The sequence below is a fragment of the Miniopterus natalensis genome, chromosome 7, assembly GCF_054644295.1.
Source record: "Miniopterus natalensis isolate mMinNat1 chromosome 7, mMinNat1.hap1, whole genome shotgun sequence".
NCBI classification, from domain to species: Eukaryota; Metazoa; Chordata; class Mammalia; order Chiroptera; family Miniopteridae; genus Miniopterus; species Miniopterus natalensis.
In genome coordinates, this window is record NC_142087.1 from 13,234,385 (window position 1) to 13,253,004 (window position 18,620).

At 57.3% G+C, this 18,620-nt stretch overlaps 2 protein-coding genes across 2 annotated transcripts; one reads left to right on the plus strand and one right to left on the minus strand.

Annotated features, from left to right (window-relative positions):
* Nucleotides 1–971: 971 nt before the first annotated feature.
* On the plus strand, nucleotides 972–16,206 carry NECAB3 (N-terminal EF-hand calcium binding protein 3). Its single transcript, XM_016200590.2, has 12 exons — nucleotides 972–1,097; nucleotides 3,000–3,024; nucleotides 4,671–4,779; nucleotides 5,801–5,826; nucleotides 5,999–6,096; nucleotides 13,781–13,917; nucleotides 14,205–14,323; nucleotides 14,458–14,537; nucleotides 14,642–14,695; nucleotides 15,196–15,308; nucleotides 15,467–15,544; nucleotides 16,041–16,206. Exons 1-12 carry the CDS (start codon nucleotides 987–989, stop codon nucleotides 16,204–16,206), a joined length of 1,116 nt encoding a protein of 371 aa, XP_016056076.2. The 5' UTR covers nucleotides 972–986.
* Nucleotides 7,148–7,885, minus strand: ACTL10 (actin like 10). The gene has a single exon (XM_016200591.2). It carries the CDS (start codon nucleotides 7,883–7,885, stop codon nucleotides 7,148–7,150), a length of 738 nt encoding a protein of 245 aa, XP_016056077.1.
* Nucleotides 16,207–18,620: the final 2,414 nt, after the last annotated feature.

Genomic DNA, 18,620 nt, shown 5'->3' on the forward strand with positions numbered 1-18,620 from the left:
TGTCTTGTTCCATATTTTAAATATAATTAAATGTGTGAAGGGTAGGTTGAAGTAGAGGCCAGAATGGCAGAGAAGAGGGCGGGCTTGGAGGTTGTCCACACAGACCTATTTAACAATCTCCTAGGTGGGCTTTGAGCCAGTCTCTATTTTAAGCCCTTTATAGTCGGTGAACCCTCACAATTCTATGGAGTGTCTACTATTACCCTCATTCTGGTCCTAGCCAGTTTGGCTCAGGGGTTAGAGTCTCAGCCCTTGGACTGAAGGGTCCTGGGTTTGATTCTGGCCAAGGGCACGTTCCTCGGTTGCAGACTCCATCCCTGACGGTTGGGGCAAATGCAGGAGGCAACCAATCTGTGTGTCTCTCTCACATGGATGTTTCTCTCCCTTCCACTCTCTGAAAAGCATTAGAAAAAAATATCCTCAGGTGAGGATTAAAAACAAATAGCCCCATTTTGTGGCGAGGGTAAAGGTGAAGCCACTTGGCAGTCTTACCCATGCCGAGTGACAGTACTGGGCTGCAGTTTGCGCACTGTAATGGTGCGGGTCGTCCTTTGGCGGGCATGTGCAGCCCCTTGAGTTCTGTTCCTGGCTGTGTAATACTCCCAACCACGTTTTCTCAGCGAGTCTCCAGTGGAAGAGACTGCCTGCGTGGCTCCTTTGTGGTGGCCGCCCCTCCAGGAGCCTCTGGTGGCAGAACCTCGAAGGTGAAGGGTGCTAGGCGTCTCCGCTGCGCAGCTCTGTCACCCGCCGGCTGGAGCGTGCGGCCCTTCCCGGCTGGGCGACGCCCCAGGGCCGTGCAGAACGGCGGCGAGCGGGTGGGGAGGGGCCTCGGCCGCCCCGCCGGGTGGGAGGCGCTGCGGGGCGGGCCCGGGCCTGCGCCGGCGCCAATAGGCGGCGCCCCCCATCGCCCCAGTGCTGGGCGGCAACCGCAGCGCGGCCAGAGCCCCGAGCCTCAGCCCCGCTAGAGCCGAGCGGGTGGCGGCGCCATGGCGTGCGCGGGGCTGCTCACTGTGTGCCTGATCCGGCAGCCCGCGCCCCAGACCCCGCGCCTCCCCACGCCGGCCACCGGGTCCGCGGGACACGCGCTCTTCCAGGATGTGAGTGGGGAGCGGGTGGGGGCGTCGGCTCTCCTGGCCCAGGGGGTTGGCAGTGCCTGGTAGCGTCTCCCCAGGTCTTCTCTCTCCCTGTGTCTCGCTGGGTTCTGTCTCTCCTTGCCCGTCTCGGTGTCTCTCACTGTCTTTTCCCTGTCTCTGTCAGTGTCTCTCCCTCCAGGTCTGTTTGGGGCCCTGCCCCTGTCCCTGAGTCTCTGGCTCTGATCTTGCTGCCTCTGTTTCCATGTCTCCCTTCTTTATCTCGTTGCCTTTGTGCCCCGTTCTCTGTCTCATTCTTTCTCACCCTCTTGTCTCTGGTTCAGTATCACTGCCTCTGTGCCCTCCACCCCCTGAACCCACCCGTCTGTGTCTGGTGGGGTGGAGGCTATCAACACTTGATCACCAGAGCAGTTGCAGCCCCAGGGTGGGCTGATCCAGAGGGCCTAGAAGAATAAGACCCTTAGACCTGACCCAGGGTCCCACAGTTGGTCAGGGCGGCCCACGATCATCGTCTGTGGTTTGTACACTCCTCTTGTGGGTGGCAGGTGGCATGCAGCCCCCATGGGCGCCAGTGTGGAGCAGCCTGGCCTGGCCTTAGTCACTGCCCTAAGCCCCTTCCCCTCCTTTCACCCTAGTGCTCAGTCTTAATCCAGCCCTCTCATGATCCCACTCTTGGAAGCTCCTGCCTGTGGGGAAAGCTGTACTCCTGTCCCCTCCCCACTGCCCCCAATGACTCAGCACCTTGACCACAGTCCTGGCTGGAAGGGACCTGACCCTCCCATATCCCTGATGGAAAAAACAAGGCCTGAGGAATTAGGGGTATGTGCAAGATCACACATGGAATCAGGGGTATGCTAGAATTGGTCCCAGGTGTCCTCATTCCCAGCTTATCCCTGTCTCCTTCCCCAGTATCTCCATCTGCCCCAGCCAGGCCACACTAGGCTACTGTGTGACTTCAAGCCAGTGGTGGACCTTCTCTGAGTCAGGCTTCTGGCTAGTAGTTGGATTCATCCCTGAGCCTCACGTATACTAAGAAAACAGCTGAAGGGGAGTGGCATTCATAACCTGGAGCTGATAGGGGCTCTCTGTCCATGCTTGGGTCTGCCCCTCCTTGCCAGGCTGCTGGTCCCCTTTGTTGGGCTCCTTTGGGTGACCTGGGAGTCTCCAGTCCCTGAGAGAGACAGCACCATGACTTGACTCTGTGCCTCTATGTTTACCTTCCCCTGTTGCCCTTCATCTCCGCTCCGTAAATACAATCCATCCACCCTTGCTTTTCACCACCCTCACTCCCACCTGCATGCACACAAGTACACACACACACACACTGAGTCAGCCTCATAGGAAGCCCCAGCCCTGGAAGAGTTAACCCCAGTCTTCTCCTCAATGTCCTAGGGTGAAAACTGAGGCACCCGCAAAGGAAAGACAAGTATACAGAAAAACAGTCAAATAGCTGAGAGCGGGCAGAGTCTGGGATGGACCATGGCGGCACAGCACAGTTGAGGGTTCAGATCTGGGACCGGTGCCCAGGAGTCTCAGGCCGCATCTTGGCCCATCTCCCCATGTTCATCAAGCTGGGACTGTGCCAAGGGCTGATGCATTAGACAGAAATCAGGATAGACTCAGTGTGGGAGATGGGGGTGCAGGGAACTGGCTTGGAGTACCCCCCATGAGGCCTGGCCCTGCAGGAGAAGTGAGCAAGCAGTTGGACCTGCTGTGTGCTCTTCCTCTGCCCCTTCATTGGAAAAGCTCCTGAAGGGTTGAGCTGGGCAGGGAGTGGGGACTAGGCTGGGCAGGAGGAAAGGCTAGGTGGGGGGCAGGCTGGTCAGCTGGGCCCTGTTTGAATGGGGCGGAGGTCTCTTACATCCAGACCCCACTCACCGCTCCCATCCTTGCCCCTTTGTCCTCCAGGTTTTCCGCAGAGCCGACAAGAATGGTGAGTGTGGCTTCCCCTGCACCCCACAGTGGGAGGGAAGGTGGGAGATATCATGAAGCTCGGGAGGGTTGGGGCTTTGGGGGTACAGTCTAGAATGGACAAAAATCTTGGGGGAGTCAAAGGAATCAATCAAAGCGTCATTCCCAAGGGAAGTGCTGGTTTTTTTGTTTTTTGTTTTTTAAAATATATCTTTATTGATTTCAGAGAGAGGAAAGGAGAGGGAGAGAGAGAGATAGAAACATCAATGATGAGAGAGTCATTGATCAAGCCCACAACCGGGCATGTGCCCTGACCAGGAATCGAGCCACGCCCGGCTGGGCAGGAAGCGCTGTTTTGAGCCAGGTTTGGCAGGATGGAGAAAGGAGGGAATGTGTTTAGCCGGAGGCTGAAAGTAGAGGTTTACTTTCAGGTACAGGGTTAGGTACCTTCCTGTATATGACCTTGTGTTTTTCACCCTATTTCATAAAGGAGCAGGGGTCCAGAGAGGTAAATCAGGTTGCCTGAGGTCACACAGCCTTTAAGTGGTGGACCATGAACCCAGCTCTACATGATGCTTGGCCCTAGGCTCCCTGTGTGAGAGGCTGAGAAGTGTGGGCTAATGGAGATGAGGTCCTGTGGGGAATTTTACTCTTAGATTTTTAGCAGGTTCAGTAACTTTCCATATGACCAATCATCTGGATCCAGGGACGGCCTGGGCATGATAAAGCTGGCTCTAGGAATCAGCTCCTTCTCTCCTGGGCCCTGGGCAGTCTCAGACCTGGGTCTGGGAAAACCTTGAAAGCTAAAGCAGGGGACCCACAAACAGGTTACTGCCCATAGATGACCCAGAACAGCCCACTGTACCGATTGGCCAGTTGAGGATCTGAGCTGAGGCAGCCAGTTAATCTTGACCTCACTTCCATCTGGGGTCTTGTGTTTCAGCCTTCTTGAGATAGGATTGTGTCCCCATCCTTTGGCCCTTCTCCTTGGGTCTCTTCAAATTGATGGAGACCATTTGTCCCAATCCATTGATCAGGATGCACAGTCTCATTTGGATCAAAGCATTCTGTCTGCTTCCCCTGCTTAGAGACCTTACAGGCCAGATCCCCAGTGCCTTTGCTACATGCCCCCTGTGACAGGGAGGCCATTCCCTCTGGAGCCAGCCTGCTGCTTCTTACAGGGGCCCCAACCCTTGGGAAGATCTCATCAGCCTCCCTGTGGCTTCTCTGTGAAGGTCCTGGGTCCAGAGCACAAAGGTTCTCTCCATCCTGGGGCCAGGCTGGTCAGCATGTGGGGAGGCTCTCAGCCCCCCCAAGTCCTCTCAGTGATGTCTAGGCCCTACCATGGTCTGTGTCCCATGAACAGGCTGCTGTTCATTTGTTTCTTCACGTGGCAAACGTTTATTGAGTCCCTACCCAATGCCACATGTGTAATGTGTAATGCCCTGCCCTTTGGGTGCATGCAAAGTGGTCCCTGTTGCCCCAAATGGGCATCTCTAAGGGCTCCAGCCCTTTGTCCCCAACAGCTAGGGCCCCGAAACTCAGAATCCCATTCCACCTGGCTGGGTGGGTGTGATATGCTGTGAGGCCTTTGGGGGACCTGGACCCGGTGGCAGGGGTGCAGCCAGGGGTCAGGGATATCGATTCTGTTCCCTGTCCACCCACCAGATGATGGTAAGCTCTCATTTGAGGAATTCCAGAATTACTTTGCTGATGGGGTTCTCAGCCCTGGGGAGCTGCGGGAGCTGTTCATCGGCATTGATGGGCATTCCACCGAGTGAGTACGAGCAGGAGATGGAAGAGCCGTGGGTAGATGTGAGGCCAGGTTGTCTCAACCCCACTCTGTCCCCTGCTGCTTTGGTTCCTTATGGAGGACAGAGGACAGGAGGAAAGGGAAGGTAGGGGGAGGGGTGTCAGGGCTCAGTGCCAAGTTTTACCCACCCACTTGCTGCCTCCCTGGCTCCAGCCTTGCCCATCACATTGCTTCCAACTGGGACCCTAAAATAGCCAGGCCTGAGTCACCACCCATGGTTCAGCCCACAGGTGCCTCCCTCCTCATTGCCGTTTCCTGCAGGGACCAAAGGATTCCTGGGGACAGCTGGGCCCCCTGCTTCCACCCATGGATGCAGGTGCATGAACATGCACACATCTCGCCACATGCACTCCCACGTCTACAGGCCTTAGCACAAGTTTACATGCTTTCCTCCCCATGCTTCCTCACATGGGTACAACACATACACAGCTATCCCTCCCTCTCATTTCCCTTCCTCCCTCATCTCCTTAGAATAAATTCAAGGCTCCTGTGTCCCCCCCCGCCATTCTGAGGCTTGGCCTGGACCCTTTGCCTTCACCCCTCGCTCCAGGCACTACAGTCAAATTCCTTGTCCTTCAAGGCCTGACAGGCAGCTGCTCCTCTAGGAAGCCTTCCTTGACCTACCAATTAATACCCCATGCCTTCTCTGTATTTTCCCAGCTCTGGCTTCCCCTTCCCAGCTCTGACCACTCCTCTTTGGCCTGGGGCCACAGTTGTCTCTTTTGGACTAAAATTCCCTTGGAAGCTAAGAATGGGTCTGAGTTTCTGCCCTCAGAGAGTGTTTGATGGGGCAGTAGTATTCCTGCCCGTCCCCCTCAACCCCACTGCCTCTGCCCCACTGAGCAACTTAGCCTAGGGTGGAGGCAGGAGTTGCCTCCTTGTCAGGCTGAGCTGGATGGGGAGGGGGAGAAATGTTGGCTTCAAAGTCCCAGTTCACCAGGACCAAATGTGGGGGTCTGAAGGGCGCCTTCTCTTTTCCCTGCAGCAATTTGGAAACGGAGAAACTGTGTGGTGAGTAGGCCAGTGGAGCTCTTGTCTCCCAGAACCTCTGGTCAGGTGGGTGTGATAGGGGGCTGTTGTTTCAGGACGGGCTGGGTTCAGAGAGACCTGGTTGGCTGTCAAGGAATTCTGGGTTGGGTGACGGGTTGGGGCGGGAATTTTTGAGCAACCCCTCTGCCCACAGACTACTTCTCAGAACACCTGGGCGTCTACCAGCCTGTGCTGGCTGCGCTAGAGTCCCTGAACCGTGCAGTGCTCACTGCCATGGACACCACCAAGTTGGTGAGTGAAAGAACTGATATGATGGGTGGAGGGCCCAAAATGAGTGCAGGGGTGTTTGCTGTGCTGTGGGAGCCTCCATTGCCTTAGGGCTATGGAGCTAGAGGGCTGGGTTCAAATCCTGGCTCTCCCACTTTCTGTTTGTTCACCTTTCCATCTCTGGGTTTCAGTTCCCTCATCTGTAAATTGGGGGTAAAAGTAGAGCCTGCCTCTATACACTTGTGACAATTAAATGAGAATGAAGGCAGGGCCTTTTGTCTGTCTTGTTCTGTATCCCCAGCCTGGCCTGAGGACTTTAGGGAGTATTCAGGCATGTGTTCACTCACGTGTGTGTGCATGTGTGGATGTGTGTGCACAAGCATAAACAGTGCTTATAGGCAGGGCTCCAGGCCTTTGTATGGTGACTTCAAAAAACCCACAAGCCGCCCATGCCTTTGTGTGTTCCTTTTAAGAGATGTCTGCACTGCCTTTTGTCCCATAACTCTTAATAAGGGGGTAAGGAGGGAGCAGTGAGCGAGCCTGGGATTGTGCCTAACCTTTTTATAGAAGAGGAAACTGATGCCCTCAGCCAGTGGATGATCAGCTGAAGACTGTGCTTCCCCTCTGGTTGCTTTCACAGGGATTTAGTCGCTTTTCAAAGGGTCACCCCTTGTGGCCTGGCATGGGATGGGAATCCAAATGGTATATTATGAAGGGTTGGCATGTTGTGGCAACTTCTGTATCTATGGCTGTACACAAGTGTGGGCATCGCCTTCCTTATTGCCATGGAAACAGGGTCCAGGGTCCTGGGTGTGGGCAGCTGGAGTGGCATTCTCTGAGCTGGCACTGGTTAGGGGGAATTCAAACTGCAGGTCACAGTGAGGGTCCCAGACCACCTCCTCCTGGCCCAGAAAGGGATAGGGGGTGACCCATCACCACACGATGACTCTGCTAGCTCCAATCACCTGAGACTTTTATCTGGCATTCGATGCCTCTGTTAGAGCTTCAGCTCAGCCTGCTAAGCCTCTGCCTCTGCAGCCCCCTGGTGGCACCACCCCTTCCAGTCCAACGTGACTCAGTTGAAGACTTTGTGCACCAGCCTGGAGCCACACTCCTGGTACATGGCCCGGGTCATCCATTGGCTTTGGAAGTTCTGCAGTGAGGCCACCATGGAGCCACCTGTCCACACTGCCGTGCCTCGCCCAGGCTTGGCCACCAGATGTGGCTGCAGTGCCCCATAGCCGTGCTGCTGGCACTGGGCTTCCAGCTCTATCTCCAGGCGCTCAGTGAAACCAGGGAAAAGTGTGGAGCCACCAGCCAGCACCACAGTGTCAGCCAGCCTCCTCCGCAGGGTTCCAGGCACGCTCTTCAGTGCCCAGAAGGCCAGTGTGGGCAGTCCTGGCTCCGCGTGGCCTAGCAGAGCAGGCTGGAAGATGGGTTCAGGGCAGCGGAAGCGCTCGCTGCTGAGGCAGACCGCGCATCGGTTGCCCAAGCAGAAGCTGGCTGGCTGGTGGCGGCCAGGGTTATGGAGGTCACCTTCAAAGTCCAGCGACACGTAGCAGCAGCGCTTCTTGAGCTGTGTGATGGCCTTTCGGGGTAGGGTCTGCCGCAGTAGGTCAGGGCACGCTGCCACCAGCAGATCCCGCAGGTAGCGCGACAGGGTGGTGCCTGCCACCTCCAGCCGGAAGGTGGCCTTGTGCCAGGAGTGGCCCGCATAGATGGGCGTGGCGTGGCACACGCCCGCACCGGCCTCCACTGCCAGCCCGCTGAACGCTCCGGTGGAGCAGAGCGCCAACAGCGCCGTGCTGGCCATGTGGCACGCGGGCACCGCCAGGGCCTCGAACAGCAGCTCGGCCACCCTCTCGCGGCTGGAGGGTGGCGCCGACGGCGAGTCGCTCACCAGGACCGGCCACTGCTCCGGGCGCACCCGCAGCCCGCCCACCAGCAGGCGCTCCCAGAGCCCCCCCAGCGCCTCCCAGTCCACCACCACGCCGTGCTTGACGGGGTGCGCCCGCTCGCGGCCCGCGGGCAGCCGGCCCCCGCTGGGGCTGGGCGCGGGGCAGGAGCTCTTCAGCACCAGGCGCGGCTGCTGCTCGCCCGCGAAGCCCGCCTTGGTGAAGCCCGAGCCCTGGTCCACCACCACGGCGATGCGGCCCAGGGAGGGCGCCTGGCGGGCCCGGCGGCTCCCCGACGCCGACGCCACCTTCTGGGCTCCGTCCGCCCCGAGGGGCTCGCTGCTGCCCCCCGACCTAGGTGGAGGCCCGCCTTTCGGTCCCGTCCTCGGTGGACTCCCGCAGTTCTTGGCTCTGCCCTCTGATGGGGGGGGGGGGGGGCGTCTCTTTTCAGCTGTGGGCTCCGCCCTTAGGCCTGAGGCCCCGCCTCTGGTTCAGGTGTCAGCTTCCCAGTCCCTTCGCGGGCCGGGCTCCTGCAGTTGCTGTCCTGGTGCCCCCGTGGCTCCTGGTGCCCCTTAAGGCTCCTCCTCGCTCTCGGCCCCGCCCCGTCTGAGGACTGACTGGCCTCTGCTGTGTGGGCCGCCCCTCAGCCCCTGCAGGGGTGGATGAGGGTCGGGTTGGCCCAAATCCTTTTAGATGCTGAGAAGCCGCCAGGAGTAGCTCTCAGAATGAAGGGGCCTTGTGGCAATGTCATCCGGACCTATATACCCTCCTTGGGGACTCAGGAGTCCAGCCCAGTTGAGCCCCTGGCAGCGTCTTGGACCGGTCACCTGGGCTTGACAAAGTAGTTCTTGTTGTGGAGGTGGGAGGGGGTCGTCAGAGAAGGGAGGAAAAGAACTTGGATCCCACTAATTGTGACCTCAGTCCTCAGCACCTGCTGTGCTTCCGCAGCCCTCTCCCCCGGTGAGAACACCCTGGACCCATCCTCTCTCCTGGGACAGGGTCAGAGGCAGTAATTTGGGCACCCTGGGGTCTGGCTGCAGGTGCACAACACAACCAATCTGATTCCTTCCCCAAACCACTTCAGATTATTTAATGTACTGTGGCCAAATGTAGGGCTCCTCCCCTCTCAAAATTTTTTTTCTTAATCCTTACCTGAGGATATTTTTTCCATTGCTTTTCAGTGAGAGTAGAAGGGGGGGAGGAGAGAGAAACATCCAAGGGAGAAAGACACATGGATTGGTTGCCTCCCGTACAGTCCCTGACCAGGGCAACCAAGGTACCAGAGTATGTGAATCGAGCCTGGGACCGAAATTTCAGTCCTCAGGCTGATTCTCTAACCACTGAGCAAAACTGGCAGGGCTGAAGAGAAAGTTCTTAATCACAGATCTGTCTACAGCCACTCTGAGTTATCTGTGTGGTCATCCTCGATGGGCCCATGCAGCCCACAGAGGGGCTCTACCTTCAGGGGCTTCCACCTCTGGACTCTTGTGGGCCTGAGTTTGTGACTCAGTTCTGAAGCTGACGCACTGCAAGCAAGTCCTAATCTTTCTGAGCTCAATTTCTTCCACCGAAGGGTAGTAATCCTCACACACCAGAAAGAGGCCAATTCTGGTCTCTGCGGAGTCTCATTCTCTTTAGGACCATTTTGGTTGCAAGTTGAAAACCCATTCACATGAGTGTAAGCTAAAATAAGAATTTTTTTACAAGGTTCTTGTATGTATTATGGCTACAAAAGGCAAGGGTGAAATCAGGTTTCAGGAACAGACGAAACTGTGGGGAGCCCAGGATGTGCACGGGCTCTGCACATGTTTTTATTCTGAAGCCTGGTTTCAGCCTGTGCATGTTCATGTACAGTAGTCTCTTGGGAAAAAAGAAAGCTTTAAAAAAAAATTGATTTCAGATAGAAACGTCAATGATGAGAGAGAACGACTAATCTGCCCCCTGCACATCCCCTACTGGGCATCGAGCCCGAAACCATATGCCCTTGCCCGCGAATCTAACCCGAGACCCTTTGGTGCGCAGATCAACACTCTTAACTGCTTAGCCACGCCAACCAGGGTGAAAACAGTTTCTTATAGCCCCTGAATTACCGTCCAAGGGAAGGGTCTGACAGGACCAGCTTGGGCCCGTGGCTTATGGCCAGGCGGTGTAGCCACATTGAGGAACATGGTTACCCTCATTGTAACCATGTGGATGGTAGGGAAGGGTCAGTTCTTACAAGCAGCAGGGGAGATGCTATGGGTCATGCAACCTCCAGCATGATGCAGGCGATGTGGAGGGGATGTTGACAGTAATGAAAGTGCATCTTCAGCAGAAGCTGGACCTATGGCTTTAGTGACCTGGGACCTTCACCTGCTGCATCTGTCCCCAAAAAGACATGATAAGGTTGGTTGTCAGTGGAAAGCAGGCTGCAGATTTGGGAGGGCTGGGGAGGCTCTACGTTCTTGAGCTGGGTTTGGGATCCAGGACCGTGAAGAGAAGCAATGCACACATCAGATGTGCTGGGCCTCTCATGGGTGAATTAGAGAGGCGATCCTCAAATTGGAGACCACAAGTGGCAATATAGCCAGAGCAGTGATGAGGGTGGAAGTCACTGAGAAGCCATAGAGAGGAAGACAGGTTGGGGGTGGGCCTGCGCATCCCAGTAATAGGTTTGGGTGTTTCCCTGTGGGAAATGGAGAACCAGTGTGAACTTATGAGCAGAGTGATGCCCTATAGACAGTTGAGTGAAGAAGAAGCCTTTGGCTGCAATGTGGAGAAGGGGATGGAACAGGGTAGGTTGGGAGACAAGTGACTGAGCTGCCTTGTGGGTCACCAAGCAGAGAGGGATAGCAGTGAAGGGTCAGGAGGCGGAGGCACCCCAGCCTCTCCTCCTGGGCCCTCTCACAGGCAGAATGTGAGTCTCAGGCCCCACCCCTACTGACAGTAGGACCCTCACAGTTCTCCAAGGTGCTGGCTGTTTGCCTGGGACCCTCCTTCTGCCCAAGGACGACTTGCGAATGCTGGGGACTCTTGGAGATGTCATGCCCAGCGTGGCCAAACCTGGATTTGTCCAAGCTCACCTCCCTTGGGCCTGCAGACTGGGCGAGGTCTGACCCGGGCCTCGAGTTGGGGGGGCGGGGAACAGCCTCCCTTCACTGTGGTAGGGTGTCCCCTCCCGAGGGGCAGAGGTTCTGAGCTTTGGGTCACAGATAAGAAGAGGGCAGTTGTCTGCCGACTGTGGCCGTTGTTCAGCCCTGTCTCGCTCTGGCGCCCCGAGACCTCAGACAGAGCTAGCAGGAGCCAGGGCTGCTATGCGCTCTTTATTGGGCCGGGGGAGCCGGGCCAGGTGCCCAGGATCCTGGGCAAGGGCGGCGGCGCCGCTTGCGCGGGGGCTGCGGGGTGGGGTCGGACGCGCTGTTGGTCACCAGGCGCGAGCAGAGCCGCGCGCGGCGCCCCGCCCCCGGCAGCCGCAGGTCTCGCCGCCGCGGCTGCCCCGGGGTCTCCACTGCGCGCTCTCGCGCGCGCGCCCTCGTGCCACTCTGCGCCGTCGCCCGCTCCTCGCATCCTGGGGGGCGCCGCTCGGGACCCCACCAGAGCGCCCGCCGAATCCTCGCTCGGCTGCGCCGGCCGCGCGCCCGGGCCCGCCGCCACCTCGGCCGGCAGCTTGTCCTGAGCGAAAAGCAGCACGATCCTGGGCTGGGAATAGGGCGGCCGTGTGAAGGAAGAGATCGCGCCCCGCCCTCTTCCTGGGGACCCTCACCCGCTCTGGTCCTATCTTCCAAGAGCCTGACCTCTACGTGTCCAGGACTCCTGCCATCCTTCTATGGCCAGGACGGGGTCCCCATCCTGCCCCATCACGAGGGACCCTGCCTCTCTTGGAAACCCTCACCCATCCAGGCCGACCTGAGACCTTGCTCGGTCCACCGTCATGGCATCCCTTGCCCGCCTTCCCGGCCTCGATGCTGGGACCCTCACCCAGAGCATTTGCCCACTTGAAGAGGGGAAAGTAGCATATTTTGAGGCTGGGGACTGGAAAGGGGGCATAAGGACACTCCTGGTGCTCACAGACCAGGGATACCAACCATGCCAGGACCTCCACTCCACCCATCCATCCACGTTGTGAGAATCCCCTCCTGCCACCCTTCTGACTCCTAAGTCTCATCCACCTCCTGGTTTCTGGAATCCCTACCTTCATTTCTGGGCTTTTAGGACCCCATCCACACCCATGTGGGTTTCTGGGACCCTCATCCTCAAGAGGGATTCTCTAACCTTAAAGGCCATGCCCCTAGGACTTCAGACCACAACGGCTAGACTCCCAGCATCCCCTCCTGCCCACCTGTCCATGTCCCCCTGACCCCCACCTGCCCCTACCCCCTGGCACTTACGCCTGGCTTCTGCCTGAAGTGGCTGAAGAACTGCTGTTTCCCCAGGGTCGTATCCATATCAGGTGGCCTCTCCCTGCCAACCTGCTTGGGCACTTTGGTCCTCTTGTGGGAACTGTTGTTTCCCATGGCAGGGCTGGTCAACACTGGGGTCCACGGCCCACTCTGCTCTGCCCTGCCCTCTGGCTAGACGCCCCCTGCCCTAGCATTGACCCGGAGAGGCCACATTATGACCTCATCAGTCAACCTCACCAGCTCCCGGCTCTGAGCGTCTCACAGAACCCACAGGTGAATCTTGGCTCCATTCACTCCATCTGTAACTCCTGGCCTTGGTTTCTCAGGTGTAAAAGAGCTAGTGATCATAAATGAGGCCGTTTCATTATTGGGCTGGGTCCAATAATGAAGGTGCTTAGTGAGGAGTACAGAGGAATTTTTGTGGCCTGAGTTTGAATCTGGCTCTGTCACTAACTAGTTGTGTGATCTTGGCCAAGGTATGAATTGCTCTAGGCCTCAGACTTCTCATCTGCAAATGGGGTCAATTATGGTTCCTATAAGTTGTTATGAGGGGTAAATGAAATTCTGCTTGGAACAGGGCCTCGCACAGAGTAGGTGCTTGTGTCAGCTGGGTTCTTTGGTTGCAAGCAACAGAAACTGACCAATCATTTTAAGTGCCCAAAATGGAATTTATTAGAAGGATTTTAGAGAGCTCAGAGTGTGGCCAGGAAGTCTGGAGTAGGGTGGAAGTCTAGAGAGAGGACAGAAACCACTGGCCTGAGAATGAGAGGACCCATCCTCCCCTCTGTCCTTGCCTCCCATAGGCCTCCTCAGAAGCTTGGCCCAGCAGAGTCCATCTATCTGATGGCTGAGCCAAGGCAGGTCATGGGAAGGAGACAAAGCCCCTGATGGGGCCCCTCGTAGAGGGAAGGCAGGCACCTGGACCATGGCTCCCGAGGGCCTGGCATGTGGTCTGCCTCTCTCTCTTCAGCTCCTAGTAAAAGGTGCTTAGTGTTTGTTATGTGGATGAGTGAATGAATGAGTGCACGCATACAAAGACTGAATTTTCGGCTAGCTGGTGAGTATGGGGCCACATCACACCATCATTTTGCCTCATGTGTCAAAATAGGTCTTTGGATATCCTGTGACCTGCCCTACCCCTAACCCCCACCAGCCTAACTATGCAGGGGCCTCACTGGCTGAAGGTGGTGGCCCCAATATGGAAAGTGGCCTTGGAGCCCAGAGAATGTCAGATGCTTCCCTGTAAATTGGCTTCATACTTCCCAGAAAGGGAAGCCAGGCCCTGCTCCCAGTCCCTGTGCCCTCCTGCTTATGCCAGGTCTGCAGGCCCCTCTTTACGCTGCCACTGTTGCTCTGATGGGGAGGGGGTCCCCATTCAGAAATACATGCTTGGGGCCCAGAGGTGCTGACTGTGCTGTGCCCCTCTGCCCTCAGGAGTATGAGCGGGCCTCCAAGGTGGACCAGTTTGTGACACGCTTTCTACTGCGGGAGACGGCGAGCCAGCTACAAGCCCTGCAGAACTCGCTGGAGGGGGCGTCAGATACCCTGGAGGCCCAGGCCCGTGGGCCATGGTATGTGAGGAGCCCTGCAGACCTGCAGGTCCAGTTCATGAATACCCATTATCTCCACATGCCAAATCCTTGGCTCTATCGCATCGCCTATTTCAGCAGACTGGAGCCAGAATTCTTGTTCTGGGGCAGGGAGGCCAAACAGTGTGAGAGGCTGGCTAGCTTTGAGGCTGGGGCCTCAATGTCCCCCAGGACCCTGTCTTGTGCCACCCATGCCTGGCCCTTTGTTGGGGCCCCAGTCCTTGGCCCTGAGGGCCTGCTGCAGTGGTCTGAGCCTCTGCTTCCCTTAGGTCGGATGAAGAGAGAGAGGAGGCGCAGAGCAGGCCCCGAGGCAGCCGGCGGGCAGGGCGCAGGGCCTTGTGGAGCATCAGCCAGTCGCCTAGCTGGTCTCCTGGCTCCTCTGACACAGGTGTGCCTGGGGTGGGGTGGGAAGGCTGCCTGAGGAGGTCCAGGGCAGTGTCCCCAATGCCTGCTCCTCCGCTGCCCCTCAGTTCATCCCGAGAGACCTCCCAGCCTGACTTGCGCCTTGCTCGCCACCCCCAGGGCGGAGTTCGGAGGCCGAGATGCAGTGGCGGCTCCAGGTCAACCGTCTCCAGGAGCTCATCGACCAGCTCGAGTGCAAGGTGAGCGGCCAAGCGGCCAGTGCCCCACGGGGGTGGACCTTCCCGGAATCTGCTGGAGACCGGCACATGCTGGGTGCCTGGCCCACACTCTGTGCCCCTCACAGGCCCCCTGGCTGGAACCCCTACATGAAGAGGAGCTCACCAAGGGGCCTGACTCGGTGAGTCTGGGGAAGGGGTAAGCAACTGGGTATCAGGGGCTGGGTATCATGAAGTGAGGGGCTCACAGGGCCAGCTCCCCCACTGGCTTCTGCCTTGCACACATACCCCCTTCCCCAGCTTTGGCCCAGCCCTCATCCCCTGGGCCTGGCAGGCGGGTGCTGGGTTCTGGTCCTTGCTCTATGGCTCCACAGAAATCACTGGGCATCAGTTTCCATTATCTGCATTTCTGGGTCAGGGGCAGTATGGATGGAGGCTGGAGGGGGCAGCAAGAAGTGGTGGCACACTGCAGGAAAGAGGGGCAATGAATGGACCAAGGCCGCGACCTCGGTGATGGGGAGAGGAGGAGTCGGATGTTGGGGGCCAGGTTGGGGCAGGATCCCGTCCTGAGGGTGAGCCAGGTCTGGTGCAAGTCAAGCAGGGGGGGCCTCCTGGAGGCCACAGCCAGTCCCTCACCTGTGTCCTGCCCTACGCGAGCTGACTGGGCTGTCCCTCTCGCCAGCACATCCTTGTGGCCCAGAGGCAGGTACAGGTGGCAGAAGAAGCCCTGCAGGACTTCCAGCGTGCCCTGCGCTGCTACATGGACTTCACGGGGGCCCAGAGCCATTGCCTGCAGTGAGTTCCTAGCCACCTGGTGGGCCAGCCAATGTCAGGGATGAGCAGGGAGGAGCCTTGGGGCATCTCGGGCCAGGGCTCCCATTATATACCCCTGGTTGGGTGGGCAGTGGTCGTAGCATCTCAGGCCTGGCCTGGCCATCTCTTTGGCTCTACAGTGTGTCTGCCCAGAAGATGCTAGACAACGCCTCCTTCACCCTGTATGAGTTCTGGCAGGATGAGGCCTCCTGGAGAAGGTATGAGTGGTGGTCTACCAGCTAATGTTTATGTAGTATGGGTACCGGAGTGAGTCAGACCTGGGTTCAAATCTTCCTCTCCTATTTATTGGCTGTGTAACCTCAGGAGAGTTACTTAACCCTTCTGAGCCCAAGTGGCCTCCTTTCAAAATGGGAGTGATAACAGTTCCATCCTAGTTTGAGCCGAATGAGATGATGTGTAAAGAACTGAACACAGAACCAGGTACACAGTAGGTGCTCAATGAATATACATTGTCACCACTGTGTTACATCCTATGTCAAGCACTTGGGTGCTACTTCATATAATCCTCACAGTATCCCAGTACAGAAACACTATTGTCCCATTTCACAGAGAAGGCTGAGGCTCAGAGACAGTGTGAGGAAGGACTGGGATCTGAATCCAGGCAGCAGGACTAGGGTGGGAGTAGGGAGCTCTTAACCAGGTGGTCTTGATCTTTGGGGAACTAGCTCAAGTCCACTCCCTGGCCCTCCCCAGGCACCAGCAGTCTCCCTGCAGTAAGGCCTTCCAGCGCATCCTCATTGACCACTTGCGGGCTCCGGACACCCTCACCACTGTGTTCTTCCCAGGTATGCTGAAGCCCCTGACTCTCTCCATAGCCCTGGGACCTGAGGAGGGGCAGTGGTCCCCTGATGGCCTCTGACCCCAACCTCCAACCCCCAGCCTCCTGGTGGATTATGAATAATAACCGAGCCTGACCTGCATTAGTCAAGGACCCTGGGGCCCTGCCTGCCTCCTCCTGGAGCTTCTGGACTGGCCAATTCTTCACCAAGACCAAGGATGCTGCCGCTCCTAGACCTGGGGCCTGGCTCTCAGAGGCCTCCCAGGCCAGCTGGTGGAGAGTCTCTCAGCCCAGGGATCAGGGACTGGGCTGCCTGCTTTCTATTTCTTTGTTTATCAGTGTATTTTATTGTTTGTAGCTTTGGTCTCTGAGGCACTCTGGCCTCTACCTGGCTCAGGAGGCCTGGATTCTGGTCCCCTCTGCCTCTGCCTTGCTATGTGACCCAGGGCAGATCCCTTCCCTCTCTGGGTCAGCCTTGGGCTGTCTGGCTGCCTAGTGGGTGCCCTGCTTTCTTCCTGCTGTCTTGGGCCAAGCTCTGCTCTTCCTCAACCAGCAACAGAACCAGGGCTGATGCTCAGGGACCCCCACCCCTACCCTGAGCCTTGACCCCTGAGGCTGGGCTGAATCTATCTGCAGTGTGGGGCAAGGACCTGGGTGTCCCCATCACCCTCCTGGGCTGGCAGGCTTCTGACTCTTCAGCACCCTAGAGTGCACCAGACACATCTGGAAGATCCTGGGTTGGTTTGCATGTCATTTGCATATTATTTGCATGTTCATGCCCTCCCATACTCAGGACACTATGGGAAACCCCAAGGTGACTTTGCCAGGTAGCAATAATTTGGGTCTAGAGTCACCTGCTGTCCCCAGATACCTCTGAAGCTGAACCCCAGCCCATGACCCTAGCCCAGAGACAATAAAGGCAGTGGTCACCTCTGGTGTTGCGTCCTGTCTCTCCTTGGCAAGAAGGCCAGGCTGTGGGGCTGGTTTGCATCTCAGACCACAGGCTCAGGACAGGAAGCCTTTCTTCAGAAATTAAGCCGTTCCCATCTCAGACCCCCTACCTGCAGATGGTGGCAAATTCATTGCCCCAGACCCAGGATCCTCAATTCAGGGCCCTCACCCCCACAAGTCCTGGCTCTGGGAGTAAATATGTTCTGCCCACAGCTAGGGGTGCTAGCCTCACCCCAACCTTGCCAAAAGGGTGTGCAATGGAATTGAGGGCTGAGCACAGAGCCCTCTAAGGGTGCCATATAGCGCAGTTGGATTCTGTGAAACCTGTCCCCAGACAGAGCCTCCCTCTCTGCCCCTCCTCACCCCTTCCAGGCCACCCCGCTGCCCGATACAGAGCAGGCCCAGTCCCAGGGCAGTAAAGGCCAAGTAGGTCTGTCCAGCCTCTGGGGGAACCTTCGAGCCATCTGGGGGCAAGGGGCTGGGGGCATGGAGGGCAGTGACTGACACTGACAAGGGCTCTAAAGGGGGCACTAGGCACTATGAGAGGGAGCACAGGGTGGCCTCTGACCTTGCCTGAGGGGAAGGAGTGCTTCCTCACTGACTTGAAAGAAGCCCAGCAGTGGGCTGTGGCCAGATGAGGGGAAAGTGGGCTGAAGCAACAGCCGGAGGTGGCAAGGCCTCAAAAGTGCTTCATCCCGAGGAAGCCGAGGTAGGTTTTAAGCCAGGAGTGACTGGGCAGTGGGCTGAGTGACATTTCACCAATGTTTTGAATGCCCTGGTGGTGCCAGGTCCTTGCTGGGCACAGGGGCATGGCCAGGAATGCAGCTCAGGTGGTAGCAGCTCAGGGTGGACGTCCTAGTGGGACTCCAGGCAGGGTCTTCCCTGAGGATTTTCCCTGTGACCCCTGCCGGGGTGAGACTCAGCCAGCGCCCTGCCAGGCTGCCCTCCTGCCACCCGCTTCCCAGGCTCCTGGCGGCTCCTAGAAAGTGCTGCCAGCACCTGAGCCCCTCAGCTCTGGGTGAGAGTGAGGAGGTTTCAGTGTGCGTCCTTGTTAGAGCAGAAGCCCCCCCCGGGGGAAATAGTTGTGCTTTCTGTTCTGTATTGATCCGTGTTTCCTCCACAAAAACAGCAATAGCAAACCCTCAAACTAAAAAACTTCCTGTTGCTGTCTTTGAACAAAGATGCTAAAGTCCTCAAGGCGACCTCTCAAGGGCCTCCTTAAATTTTGAACCTTGCCTACCTCGCTCTGCAGCGGAGTTGTAAAAGTTAACACCTTTAAGAAATATGTCTTTATTGATTTCAGAGAGAGGAAGGGAGGGAAAGAGAAATATCAATGATGAGAGTCATTGATCGGCTGCCTCCCGCACACCCCCGACTGAGGATTGAGCCCCAGCCCTGGCATGTGCCCTGACCGGGAATCGAACCGCCATCTCCAGGATCCTGGGTCGATGCTCAACCACTGAGCTGGGCAAAAGTTAACACCTTTAAAAAAAAGAAAAGATGGGCTGTGCCCTCCCTCCCTTGCTGATGGTTAGTGGTGTTAG